At 39.6% G+C, this 12,021-nt stretch overlaps 2 protein-coding genes across 3 annotated transcripts in view; both read right to left on the bottom strand.

The window, feature by feature from the left end:
- Positions 1-5,335: 5,335 nt before the first annotated feature.
- On the bottom strand, positions 5,336-9,747 carry LOC104145785 (CD59 glycoprotein-like). Its single transcript, XM_009677523.2, has 3 exons — positions 9,190-9,747; positions 8,203-8,319; positions 5,336-7,594 (listed from the first exon to the last, which is right to left on the bottom strand). Exons 1-3 carry the CDS (start codon positions 9,242-9,244, stop codon positions 7,389-7,391), a joined length of 378 nt encoding a protein of 125 aa, XP_009675818.1. The 5' UTR covers positions 9,245-9,747; the 3' UTR covers positions 5,336-7,388.
- A 119-nt stretch (positions 9,748-9,866) lies between these two features.
- The window catches only part of TACC2 (transforming acidic coiled-coil containing protein 2), a 133,408-nt gene continuing 131,253 nt past the window's right edge, over positions 9,867-12,021 (bottom strand). For both annotated transcript variants that reach the window (XM_068951526.1, XM_068951525.1), the window contains 2 exons: positions 11,677-11,797; positions 9,867-10,432 (listed from right to left, as the gene is read on the bottom strand). In XM_068951526.1, coding sequence (XP_068807627.1) covers positions 10,367-10,432; positions 11,677-11,797 — 187 coding nt within the window. In that variant the 3' untranslated portion in view covers positions 9,867-10,366. The remainder of the gene's footprint in view (positions 10,433-11,676; positions 11,798-12,021) is intronic.

Raw genomic sequence — 12,021 nt, forward strand, 5'->3', positions numbered from 1 at the left:
AGAAGGATCTGTGTGTCTGAAAGCATGCCTATTTCTTTTTTCAGCTTTCTTAGCTGGTCTCATTAAAGATACTTTCCCTACCCAGCAACCTTCTCTTGCTTTATGTCTATCACAGCCACAAGAGCATTATCCAAAGCTAAAACATATTTATACTAGTTCTACCATGTTTTTTTCTGTTTACGTGAATAGCTAAAACAGAAGTTACATGTACGTTACCTGTCCAGCTTGCTACCCTTCTTTAGAGGCTGTGGTGGTAAATACACCTGATGAGTTTGTCCCACATGTCCCAACCCAGGTGCCAGATCTGCCTCACCCTGTGGATACACCAGTGTGTAAAAAGGGTTAAAGACAGGCTTACTGCTGACTGAGTGAAAGTATATTGATTAGGTTAAGCCCTAAGGAGTTTCCCTTGTTAATTCTGTGGTAAAGCTATAAAGGTGATTTTTGCACAGAAAGAATAGTTACGATTGAGCACGCTTGTGCTTAACAAATACTACATAAATGAGCTTCTGATTTGGCACTACAGACTATTCTGATTTTTCATTTCAGCAGAACTGGAAGAATCTAATCAGAATTAGAATAGACCCAAATTATGAGCAACAAACTCCAGTAAAGCAGGAAAAAGCTGACATCAAGATTCCAGCTTTGAGAGGGCAGGGACAAGGGCGAAGAGGTATCTGACATTCAGGGTCTGCAGGCATCTTGGCTGAACCAGGGCAAAATTCCAAAGGCAGCAAAACATCTAAACTCTGTCCTAATTTCAGCCCTCTACTCAAATGCTGTTTCCTCTGCCCAACTGGGGCTTGCGTCTGTCTTGACCTCCGTTTCCCACTTATGAAATGAAAATAACATCATGCTTCTGTAGTTTCTGGGCAAATCTAGATCACATTTGCTAAAAAGGAAAAAAAAAAAAAAAGAAAGAGAGAAATATTTTAAGAGCTGGGATTCACTCTCCATTTCTAGAAAAAAAAAAGCAGTATGCAGGCCATCTGTCTCCTGTGCTCGGAGAGTGGGCACAGAAAGATCCTTGCTGGTGCCTCCAGCACACCATGCCTCAGAGATCAGCTCCAAAACAGGGGGATGTTCTGTTTGCTGGCTCCAGACACCTCGTCCGTGGGCTACTAATCTGCTATTCATCCTTCTGAACAGCAAGCGGAAAGAGAGGTCACCAGGATTTGCCCCAAATAGCACTAGTTGTCCGTGTGGTCTGGAGCCAAAGTTTGGATAAGCATAAAAAGCTTTGCATAAGCCATGTTAAAGTAAAGGTTGGATTAGATAACTAGACAGTCAGATCATTGATGAGCAAAGTATTATTTTCAATTTCCAAGGGGGATCTTGATTTTTGAGTGCTGTTAAAGGACTTTCTCTGCAACACTGTCAAATGAAAGTCCTCTTTTTTCCTACCTGCCATATCCCCAGTCTCATTGAGGCCAACTCTGAATGCCCTACTGGCCTGCACAGTTCCTAAAATATCACAGCTGAAGCCATAAGGAAATTGCCAGCGATTTTCGAAAGCAGCTTGGCTGCGAAACTGCTGTCATTTCAAGAGCAACGAACCCTAAACAAACCCAAGTTTTTGTCGCACACGCATCCATCTCGGGGCCTGGGGGTTGACAGCTGTGTGTTAGAATTCAGAACTGATCTGTGTTGGGGCTAAGTCTATTTAAAATTAGCAACTGCTCAGAGCAGAGATGAGTCAAAACCAGAGACACTTTAGTAAGAGCTCCTCCCTGTCCTAAAGCTTAGGGAGAGAGCTAATTGAACAGAATCCAGATATAAACTGTTCATTTTTATCTGGTGCACAAATGATGCAAAATGAAAAGCACCCTGATAAATCTCCCCTTTCCTCAGGCTCTGCCTACACTTGACTACAGGAACGCTAACAAACGTACCGCCCGTGCTCTGCGTTGGCAGCACTGCCTCCACAGACGCAGCCTTGTTCAGATGACTTCCTGACGAATATTTTTCCTGGCTCAGTTAACTGCCCCACTTATCTATTTTCTTCATCCTGGCAACCAAATTTCTCTTTCCAGGGTCATATCCATTGAAATCGAGTATTTAACAAAAATAGGTATGTTTATCCAATAGGATACTAGGTCTCATAGCCAGCTAGGAAAAGGTACAGATCAAACCGACAGAGACAGCCAAATAGTCCTAAGCGCTATTAATACTACAGTGCAAATGAGATGTGCAGAAAGACAGCTCCCAGCGGCAAAGCTTAACTCTGTAAAGGACTACACGAGGGGAGAGATGAAGACAGAATTGTCACTAACAGTTTGTATCCTGCCCACTTACAAGTGGTGGTGGCAGCTTTCACAGATGGAGTGAATCACAGAGACGAGACTGAAAGAGGCACCGAGGCCATTGCAGACTGCAGAGGTGCTTATTTCTTCACAAGGAAGTGGGTTGCTTGCAAGCTTATGTCTGTGTTTCATTGTGTTGTGCATTTTAATCCCTGGTTCTTCAAACCTCGCACCCCCAACAAGGCTGAACCCCGGCAACTGACTGGTTTTGATTTAAATGGATCCTGCTTTAAAGACAGTTTCTGTGTTTCTAATTTGTCAGCTGATGGGGACTCGGGTTTCCTCCAGAGTGTGCCCATATAGGTCTGACCATTAAGTCTATATACACTAAGCACAAAGAAAAATACCAAAACCTCTGATGCTTATAAAGACTGAAATCAGTAATCGTCATCGAGCTAGGAGAGGCAGCTTGGAGATTATTACGCTACTAGAAGTTTGGTCCAACAGAAACATACGCATGAGAACTTCAGATGCATACAGAGCACACATTTTTTCTTTTCATTCTAAGAAAGTCCTCCAAAAGCTGCTAAAGGGGCTGAGAACAAGTTGCTAAGGAAGACAACATACCGAAGATATCAAGAACACATTGCAAATGCTCTGTGAAGGTAGGAAGAGCACAGAGACAAAATGACGTAACAAAAATTCAAAGTTACTTTGGTCAAAATTAGTCTTTGAACCAGCCGAAAAAACCTCAGCCAGGGAGGCTGAGCCCTGAACTGCAGGGACACTTCTACAGATATTTTTGACCTTTTTGCTATTGAAGCCAGAAACTGAGAGTGACCAGCATGCTTAAAATGAGATTACAGATGTCTCAAATTCAGGCAGGAGGAACTAGGGACTGCATTTGAAAACTAGCTTTAATTTTGCAGCCAGGACTCTGTCGGTGTTCAAAAACCACCCTTCAGTATGTAAAGTAAATGAGAGAAAACATTTCTGTGAGGCAGGAAGGGCAGGAAGTCTCTTAGAAAAGACAAAAATCTTGAAGCTAGAAATCCCCCTTTGTCTTTCAAACGTTATCTTATACTTAAAAGTCTTTTGAGTTAGCAACTGACAGAGTAGTTTTGGAAAGAAACATTGTCTTCTGGAATAAACTGGGGGACATCGGTTTGCTAGAAAAGCCAACAGGTGTATGTGGCATGACAAGCAATTTTACTAATACTGTACTTCTTTCCAGATTACTGGTTTTAAGTATAGAGGAGTGTTGGCTAGCTACAAAATGCTCAGCACCTCCTCCCGCTCTCACTCCTCTGCTTTAATTTTATTCCAGAAAAGCACATCTCCTGTCTCCCTTAGAAACATCCCTATGGTAACATAAACCATCTTGCTCGTTTATGGATGGACCATCTCAATGCAGACAACTTAGTACTGTGTTATTGTGACACTTACTGCGACATCACGAGCTCTTCAGAAAGATGATGCAAGGCATCCTGTAGCCAAGATACAATTTGACAAAGATTTTCTGCTGAGAACCGTTTTTCTTGCAGCCTCTCGCTCTTCTAGTTCTTGAACTCTGTGTGTATGTTATCACTGTAATTATCTGAAATGTGTTGCAAAATTATGTATTTACCTTTATCAACAAAAATCTAACTGGAAATGTGATTTTTTGACAAGATCTGCTTTCCATAAAACCACCCAAGTTAGTATTACATTCTTAAATTCTTTCTGAACTGAATTTCACATTGACTTTTCCCTTATTCAGATACTGACTAACAAAGTTTACTTGTAAATATGCCACCAACAAGATTAATTGCTAGCTACACAATTTGGGCACAGTATTCACTTGGGATAATATTTATTTTTTCCCACTCTCTCAGGAGCAAATATGCTAAGCATGTCATAAATTTACAAAATACCTCATATAGTAACGTTCTTGGATGACAAGAGGAAGCATAGTTGGGTGCAATATGATAACCTTGAACTCCACGGAGCACAGTCAGGACTTTGGATTCCAGAAACGTAAAACTCCTCCCAGTTTTGTTTGCCTGTTGACCTCCCAGTAACTGGGCAGTCACCAGTTACGACTCACAGCCCACAGCTCCTTGCTATGTCCTAAACATTTATATGGTCCAGAAACTTTAAGAAATTTTGCAGATGCACTCACAACAAAACATTTGACACCAGGACTTCATTGTTCACAGGGACACGAGAACAGAGGGTAGGAGGGTGTTTTTTTGTTTTAACCTCTACTGAACAGAGCCACAAAACTAACATTTCACATGAAAGTAAGTTAAAAAGAAACTCTGGTCTGTGACGCAGATATATACTTTACGTTTCTTTCATTACATTGCCCAGCCAGCATTTAGACAATCCTCTCTGATTTAGATGTTAAAGTTCACAAGCCTCCACGGTTTCTTATTCCCCACTGAGAACCCAGGACTTCCCCAACCAATCCACTAAACAGCTCCAACCGACATAAGAGGCAAGAAAGGCATTCTAAAAATTTTGGTAGCAGCAGAATCCAATCCATTCCCAGTTTCTGCTCCCTTTGTCTCAATGATCTGTCAACGTTAAGGAATATAAAAACTCTAACGCTAGGCCAGAAATGATGACATGGGTTTTAAAACCTTAAAACAATGAAACTAAAGACAATTACACATGACTAGGAACAACTCTGCGCAGTCATGTTAGTGGCAACTTTAAAACGCCTTCTATATTTTGTAGATTTTCTTTTAAAACTGTTTTTAAAATGCTTTACTTTGTTCTATCTTGTTCCTGTGCTTGTCTTCCTGTTAACGTTTATGCCAAGAACTATTGTGAAATATCTCTTATCAATCCACAAATAAAGTTCATCACTGCCAGATATACACACGCATGCACACTTCAGGTTCATAATTAGGAAGGAAAAGTGTCAGAACAACAAAAATACAGCCCTTTATGAGCTGGACAGTAGAATCAAACGGAAGGGGTGGGAGGCTGTGAGTTACCTAAAGGATCAAAGTACTAGCTGTAGTCAGGAACGACAGACGTCCTTTGTCAAGGGGATAGAGCCTTACCTTCTTATTTTATCACAGAAATTTCACAGTAAGAAAACTGTCAGCAAGCTTTACTTTATTTAACATTTTAAGCAATACATCCTACTGAGAAAGCTTGAATTTCTGCTGGAAGACAGGCTGCCACATGCAATTGGAAATCCCAAAAAAAAGATGCAATTTTGTTTATCAAGAGACATTGTCAGACACCGCATATATTTTAACTTCTCGTTAAGAAAATGCACACAGCATAAACAGACATTACATTTAATACGGATTAGTCATTACAGTACAATCAGAAAAAAAGATTCAATCAATACATGTTCAGTGTAGCAGAACAGCTTGAAGGAACTGATTCAAGCTGAGAATAAAATGAAAAATATTTATCAGCTACAGTCTTTTTTACACGTATGGGATACTTAAGTCTCAATTTATATTCTCAGCCAAGATCTCTTGCACCGTTGCAGTCTTATTTAACAGCTGTACTATGGTTGTGCCTAGCAACTAATCGCAGACCAGAAATCCACTGTTTGTGATCCCAGGCAAACAAAACTCAAAACGACAGTCCCAGTCTGAAGCATTCACAAGTGACAAAAGATGAGGAAAGGATCCAGACAGAGGAAACAGTACAAGAAACAGTGGGACAGTTTGGTCAGCATGACAGGCAACAGCTAAAAGGCAAGTTAGGGTTTTATTGTACTTGGAAGCTTCAGTGATTTCACGTAAAGCAACTCTCTACAGGTTGCAACCTTCTTGATAAAATTTTTGTAAATGTCTGCAGAATCCTAAGACACATGGCCCGGAACTGATTTTTCAAAGAATTAGTGAAAAAAGTCACAACGGAAAGCTAGTGAAAAACTAATTTGCCATGTATTTTGTGAGTTCCATAAACTTGACAACCGTGTCCTTTTCCAAGTGAGCAACTAAAATTAGAACTCTCCACTGCAAGATCAGCTCTACCTCAGTTACACCTATTGGACTTTATACCAGTTCTGTGGGTTGTGTGTACTGGAGATCAGACCAGATCATCACTGCTGGATATTAAAAAGCTATGAATACTGATCATATCTGTACTCCCACTCGTGAATCAATGGAGGTACCACCTACCTCTGCCTTCCCAGCCCTGCTTTGCAGTATCACAGACCCAATAACTCATTTATTGTTGTCACACTGTGTGTTATGTCTTGCCTAGTCTGAACGTAACCACGTCAAAGCAAATGTCTGCCCGCTAGCTGGTGACGTACAGTGCCTTCCGTGACGTGGCCCATCCCCGATTGCTCACTTTTTAAGACTGCAATTAATGTGATTGTTGATTAGGTTTATTAGTTCTTTACGTTATCAAAGATCCTCAAATGATTTCATTACTTTGCAAAGCTTAAAGAATATGTAAATTATCACAGACCAACTCCCGCACTTACTGACGTCAGTAACTCTGGAGGGGAGCTTACCAACTCAAAACCACTTCCAAGCTGCTGCTTTTTCTTTTTTTCTTTTTCTCCTTCCCTCCAGTTTCATAGTAAGATTCTTAAATTATCATACAAGAATGGAAAAGGATTTTCAGGAAATATATATAACATAATGTATTTTCATGCACTGTTCTCTTAGTGATCATCTCTTAAGGAATTTATATTAACAATTATAAGCCATTCCTATTTCAAATTTTCTGGCTTTGCCCAGATTGCAAATGATGTCTGAAAGACTAGCTGCTCATGGCTTACCAGAGTTTTCAGTCACTTTGTCCTTGAAAATTTTACTTTCTTCTGAATGTAAGCCAACACTAAGCAGCATTTGGAAGATATTGGCCCTTTATGACACTACAAGGCTGCTACTTGAAGCTAATATTTCTCCTTCTCTTTACATACTTTATCCATATATAGAAAAATGTTACACATTATCACAATCAACCCCTTAGGATAAATAAGAAGAGCACATATGCTTAAATATATGTCAAAACATATTCTTTAGCAGATGCAACAATTTTTATCTTAATATCTGTTAGGTCTGCCTACTGCTTTTTTCCTACTGAAAAATACGGTACATGGAGTAACATGATTAGAAAATATATCCAATCTTTTCTAAAAAGGCAGAGCTGTTGCTTGAGGAAACTTTTTTTTTTTCATGTCAGCTTAAGCAGTGGGTGCCAAAACAGCGTGAAGATGAGGAGAGATAAGTAGCTCATGGAGGTGGTGATTCTTGAGCCCAGGCTTTTTGCATTGCAATTGTTTGAGTAACAGCAGTGAACGCTCACTCCGGGCGCTCTGGATCCGTCTCTCCTTGCCCGCTCACAGAACGACCTGAACGAACAGGACTTCATAATACCACCTAGAACAGAGGCACATTGAACCCAAACAGAGCAGGATGCTCAAGTTCTCTTACTCAGATCTGCGTCTTACTAGCATGAATCTGACCATCCAGGAGTCAAGAGGAACCAAGGTTTGGCCGTTCTTACAAGCAAATGGATACAATTGCATCAAGTTATAGCACACTCACAAGCTCCCGCTTAAGTTTCAATAATTGTAATTTATCTTTGATACAACTGATGCACCTTAAGTATTCTGGAACCTACTCAAGTGCAGTCTCTCATTAGGTTCTTTTCTTTCTTAATTTCAAGATAAGTCATTTAATTTAAAAATGGCAGATTTAAGTAAGAAGTGGCTAATATTTAAGGTACTATTTTAAACCACTCATGCAGTCTGGATGTGGCTCATCATCAGGGTGATTTAATAAATCAAGCTCAGTGAGAATTTGTATCAAATTGCTGCTAAGCCATTAAAATCAGGAACTGAGATTTATTACCGGGATTTATTTTGAGAGGAAACATTTGTCTGCTTTTTTCCCTCCTTATCTGACTATCTTCTTCTCCTTCTAGCACTGGTTATTTATTTCAATTATTTACATTTAATGGGTCTGAAGTATTTGCGGCTACTTACTTGCTTGTCCTCTTATCACTGCACATGCATCTGAATGCCCTGGACATTGCTGAGTTCCTTGTCTGTTACAGTCTTCGTCACTAGAACCTACACAAGTGTAACACTGCAGCGCTTCACCTGCCATTAAGAAAGAAGACATCTTACAATAGTAGTGTTTAGACTTTATAAAAATATTTTAAAATATCAGCTATGCTGCTAATTTTCTTTGAAGTACATGCAAAAATTACAAAATACATACCAAAAAAACCTAAAGATTACGTAAAATCCTATCAGTGTTTCTTTTTTAGAATCGGTCCCGACACTCCATTTTAAGATATAAATATCATTCACATGTGGGTTGTTATAACCTGTACTTAAGATAACCTACGAGTATCTCATATTCTGTAATTGCATCCATACCTTCTTCTAACATTTTCAGAGCAGAGACCTCTAGAACAAGCTGGAGTATTATCACTTTTTTCCCTTGAGCATGTTCTTTGGTCCAAAATACCATTAAAAAGTACACCATGAACACTTAAAATCTTACTATGATCAGCATTTACTGTTCTCCTAAAGTACCAATTCACTTGGACAGCTACAACAGTATATCTTAAGAGTTTTGCTTTTGTTTAAGCATTACAATCATAACCTAATCCTTTTTCTTCTCAGAGTTTATCCTTAGTTCAAACTACACAGTATTTTCAAAGGCAAGCATGAATTTGAAACACATCTAAAACATCATACTTAGAAGTTGCAAAGCAAAAGGGACAACTGATGTCCTCAGGGACCTATTTGAATCCGTTAGCACAAGTCTTTATAATTTACATTATTACATAGTGGAGGTAAAAGTCTGCACTGCTAACCACATACACAATCTGAAAACAAACAAACATAGGAGAAAAGCCCAGAACACAGCAAAGAGCCTGAACCCATGCCTAAGATAGGAAATCACTAAAAAAAAAAAAAAACCCAAAAGGAAAGGAAAGGGAGTAAAGGGAGTTGACTTACTTTTGATCACAAAAAGGGAGCAGACAAGTACCAGGCTGAAGACTGTCCTCATCATGGAGATACAAGAGATGTACCATTAGACAAAGAAAGCAGTTTGTTTGCTATTAAAGCCTTAACGCTTATCTTACAAACTTAATCCTCTGCAGAGGATGACTTACAGGATAAAGAGGTGTGCAAGAATGCTACTTAGCTAGCTTATTCTGTTTGTACTTCTAACTACACATACTTCATCTCCATAAACTCTGCAGGCAAATTCTTCCAGTAGCAAAAAGAAGAAAATGTATTCACCTATCAATGGTACATATGCTTAACAAACACCATCCCATCACCTGATGTCACAATCTGCAGCTCATGCAGCGTCTCATGGCATTTGCCCAAGTGATTTGCTGGATCAGGGTCAGAGTATTAAACATTTTGTAGGATTAAGCCTATGCTTGAGAGCTGAATGGTCCCAATCTAGCATATCTATATTTACATACATACATATATATAGGTATATACGAATATAAGTAGTTCATTCTTCTAAGTCCTGGCAGAGTGCCCCAGTACCATCACCATGCAGTGACACTACTCAGTGAAATAAAGAACTGTCTCTGAAAGGGTTCCTTAATAAGAAGTGCTATATCTGGCGTTGCACACGAAGTAATCAAGTGAAGTACGTAAAAAAAAAGTCATACTTATCTCCAACTTTCAACGAAAAAATTTATTTACAATAGAGAATTTCATTTAAGTGACATGCATTTTAATTTTTTTCATTTTTAGTTTTATTTTACAAATCAGCAAATGCAGATAAAGTTTACACTCCTTAAGGCAAGAGTCCCCATGCAAGTAATACATGTTTATATTAAATCCAAAAGACATCCAACATGGGAACTCATGTACAAAGGGAAGGCTAGGATCAGCAATTCGTAAATTATTAGAGAACTTGACAATCTCCCTGATACAGGAACTTTGAGATCAACTTGCTATGAATTATACTATGAAAATGCAAACAATAGCAAGAAATTCTGATAGTCATCTTAGTACTGCATACAATTAAATCAACTTTATTTAGAAAGAAAATACAGTAGTGCATACGAAAAAGTGAAAATTTAACCTGTCCACATAAATGTATGGACATCAGTGTGCCAAAGGTCATATTGCACTCAATATCGAAGTCCAGAATTTTGGTTGAAAGTTAGCTTTTCCCCATTTTGGCAATCAGTTCATCACAAATCTTTGTTAGTTCTTCTATCTCTTTATTCTGGAAAAGAAAAGGAAATATTAAATATTATGAAAAATATTTCTGCATTAAGATGAGTGCTTTTAAAAAATATCCAGCCTTTAGGAGAGATATAGCAGAACGATGTTTTCAGCAATATTGAGAACAGAAGGAAGTCAGAAGTGACAAAAAAAATCACCTCAAATCTATCTATCTATACATATATATATATCTGCATACATAGATGTATTATGTGTAATGCCTTCAAACAATAGGCTTACTTCCACATAGAGTTCCTCCTACTTCAATAAATGCAATTTAGCACTAAAGCATACTGCTTTATAGCAGTCATTCTTAGCACAGTATAATTCTACATAGTGTAATTCGCTTCTGGGCTGCTCTTTTACAGCATTATTTTCATGCTGTTTCCTAGGGACCCAAACTGAGAACCAGTTGCATCATACTGGAGGTAAGTTGCTTTGCTAAGCTACAGAACAAGAGATATAAATGGGGATTTTTTACAACCACTATTGCCCTAAGTTGTATAGATCTGCAGCTGATCATTTTGTCTATAATGAAAGTGGTGGCATCTAAACTAACACTGGAATTACAGCTAAAACTAAACGCTGAACAAAAAACTAAAACAAGGATGATCTTAAGCCTAAGAATTAAAGGAAACGAAGGGCCGTGTTGGGTACACAGGTGTAGCCTGAGCGTGACCGAGTAGGAATCCAAATTAGCCCATAACACTGGCTGGTGGCTGAGACCACTTATAACAAAGCCTGGCAGATGGAAGTTTTCACCCAAACCACTGGGAACGTGCAGCTGATTTTGTTGTGAAGGGCTGGGTGGTGCTGCTCTCCCCCGGGGCTAGGGAGCTGCTGGGCCCGCTGGCTGCAAGGAGCAGAGCCGGGGTACGCTCCGAGCTCTAGAAGAGTCCCAGACGCAGACACGCTGGGCAGGAGGTTTCCGTTAACTCGGATTCTACAGCTGACTTTAGTGTTAAAAGGACTGAATTTCTGGAAGGGAGTTGTTGACAGGACTCTCCTATTATCCACGTGTTAAAAAAAAAAAAACCTGCTGTCACGTGCTCACCTTCAGAAACATCAGAAACCCCAAATGGAACGTGAACTGTGTGGAAAGAGAGACTACGCTGAAGGCTAAGTTGCTGTAAACGGGTAGTAGAAACCACATCCTCTAATGTGAAATATCATGGAAACAGCGGTAACTGCAAGCCTCTTGCCGCCTCTGCCCTTCCTCTCCCAGGCCATGGAGATACCAGTTACCTTTTGTTCCAGTGTTCTTTCCAATGCATCCACCTTCAGCTGCTCTTTGCGAAGGCTGGCCTGGTAGGCTGCTTGTTCTTGCTGCGCCTTGCCTCTCACTTGTGCAATTTCAGCGTTGGCTCTAGAAAAACCAAAAAAAAAAAAAAACCACAGATTTTTGTCCGGCCAGGTTCTCTACAGCAGACCCTTCTCCTCTTGAAAGGCTTGAGCCTTTCTCAACAGAGGCTGCAAAATCTTTTCTTAATGTCTGCACTGCTCCCCTCCCGCTTCTCTGAGACACCTGTGCTGGCGTCACAAAGATCGTTTAGCTAGAGGTGTTTTATGGAAGTTTCTAAACCTGTTTTC

This window comes from Struthio camelus, chromosome 7, assembly GCF_040807025.1.
Source record: "Struthio camelus isolate bStrCam1 chromosome 7, bStrCam1.hap1, whole genome shotgun sequence".
Taxonomy (NCBI): Eukaryota; Metazoa; Chordata; class Aves; order Struthioniformes; family Struthionidae; genus Struthio; species Struthio camelus.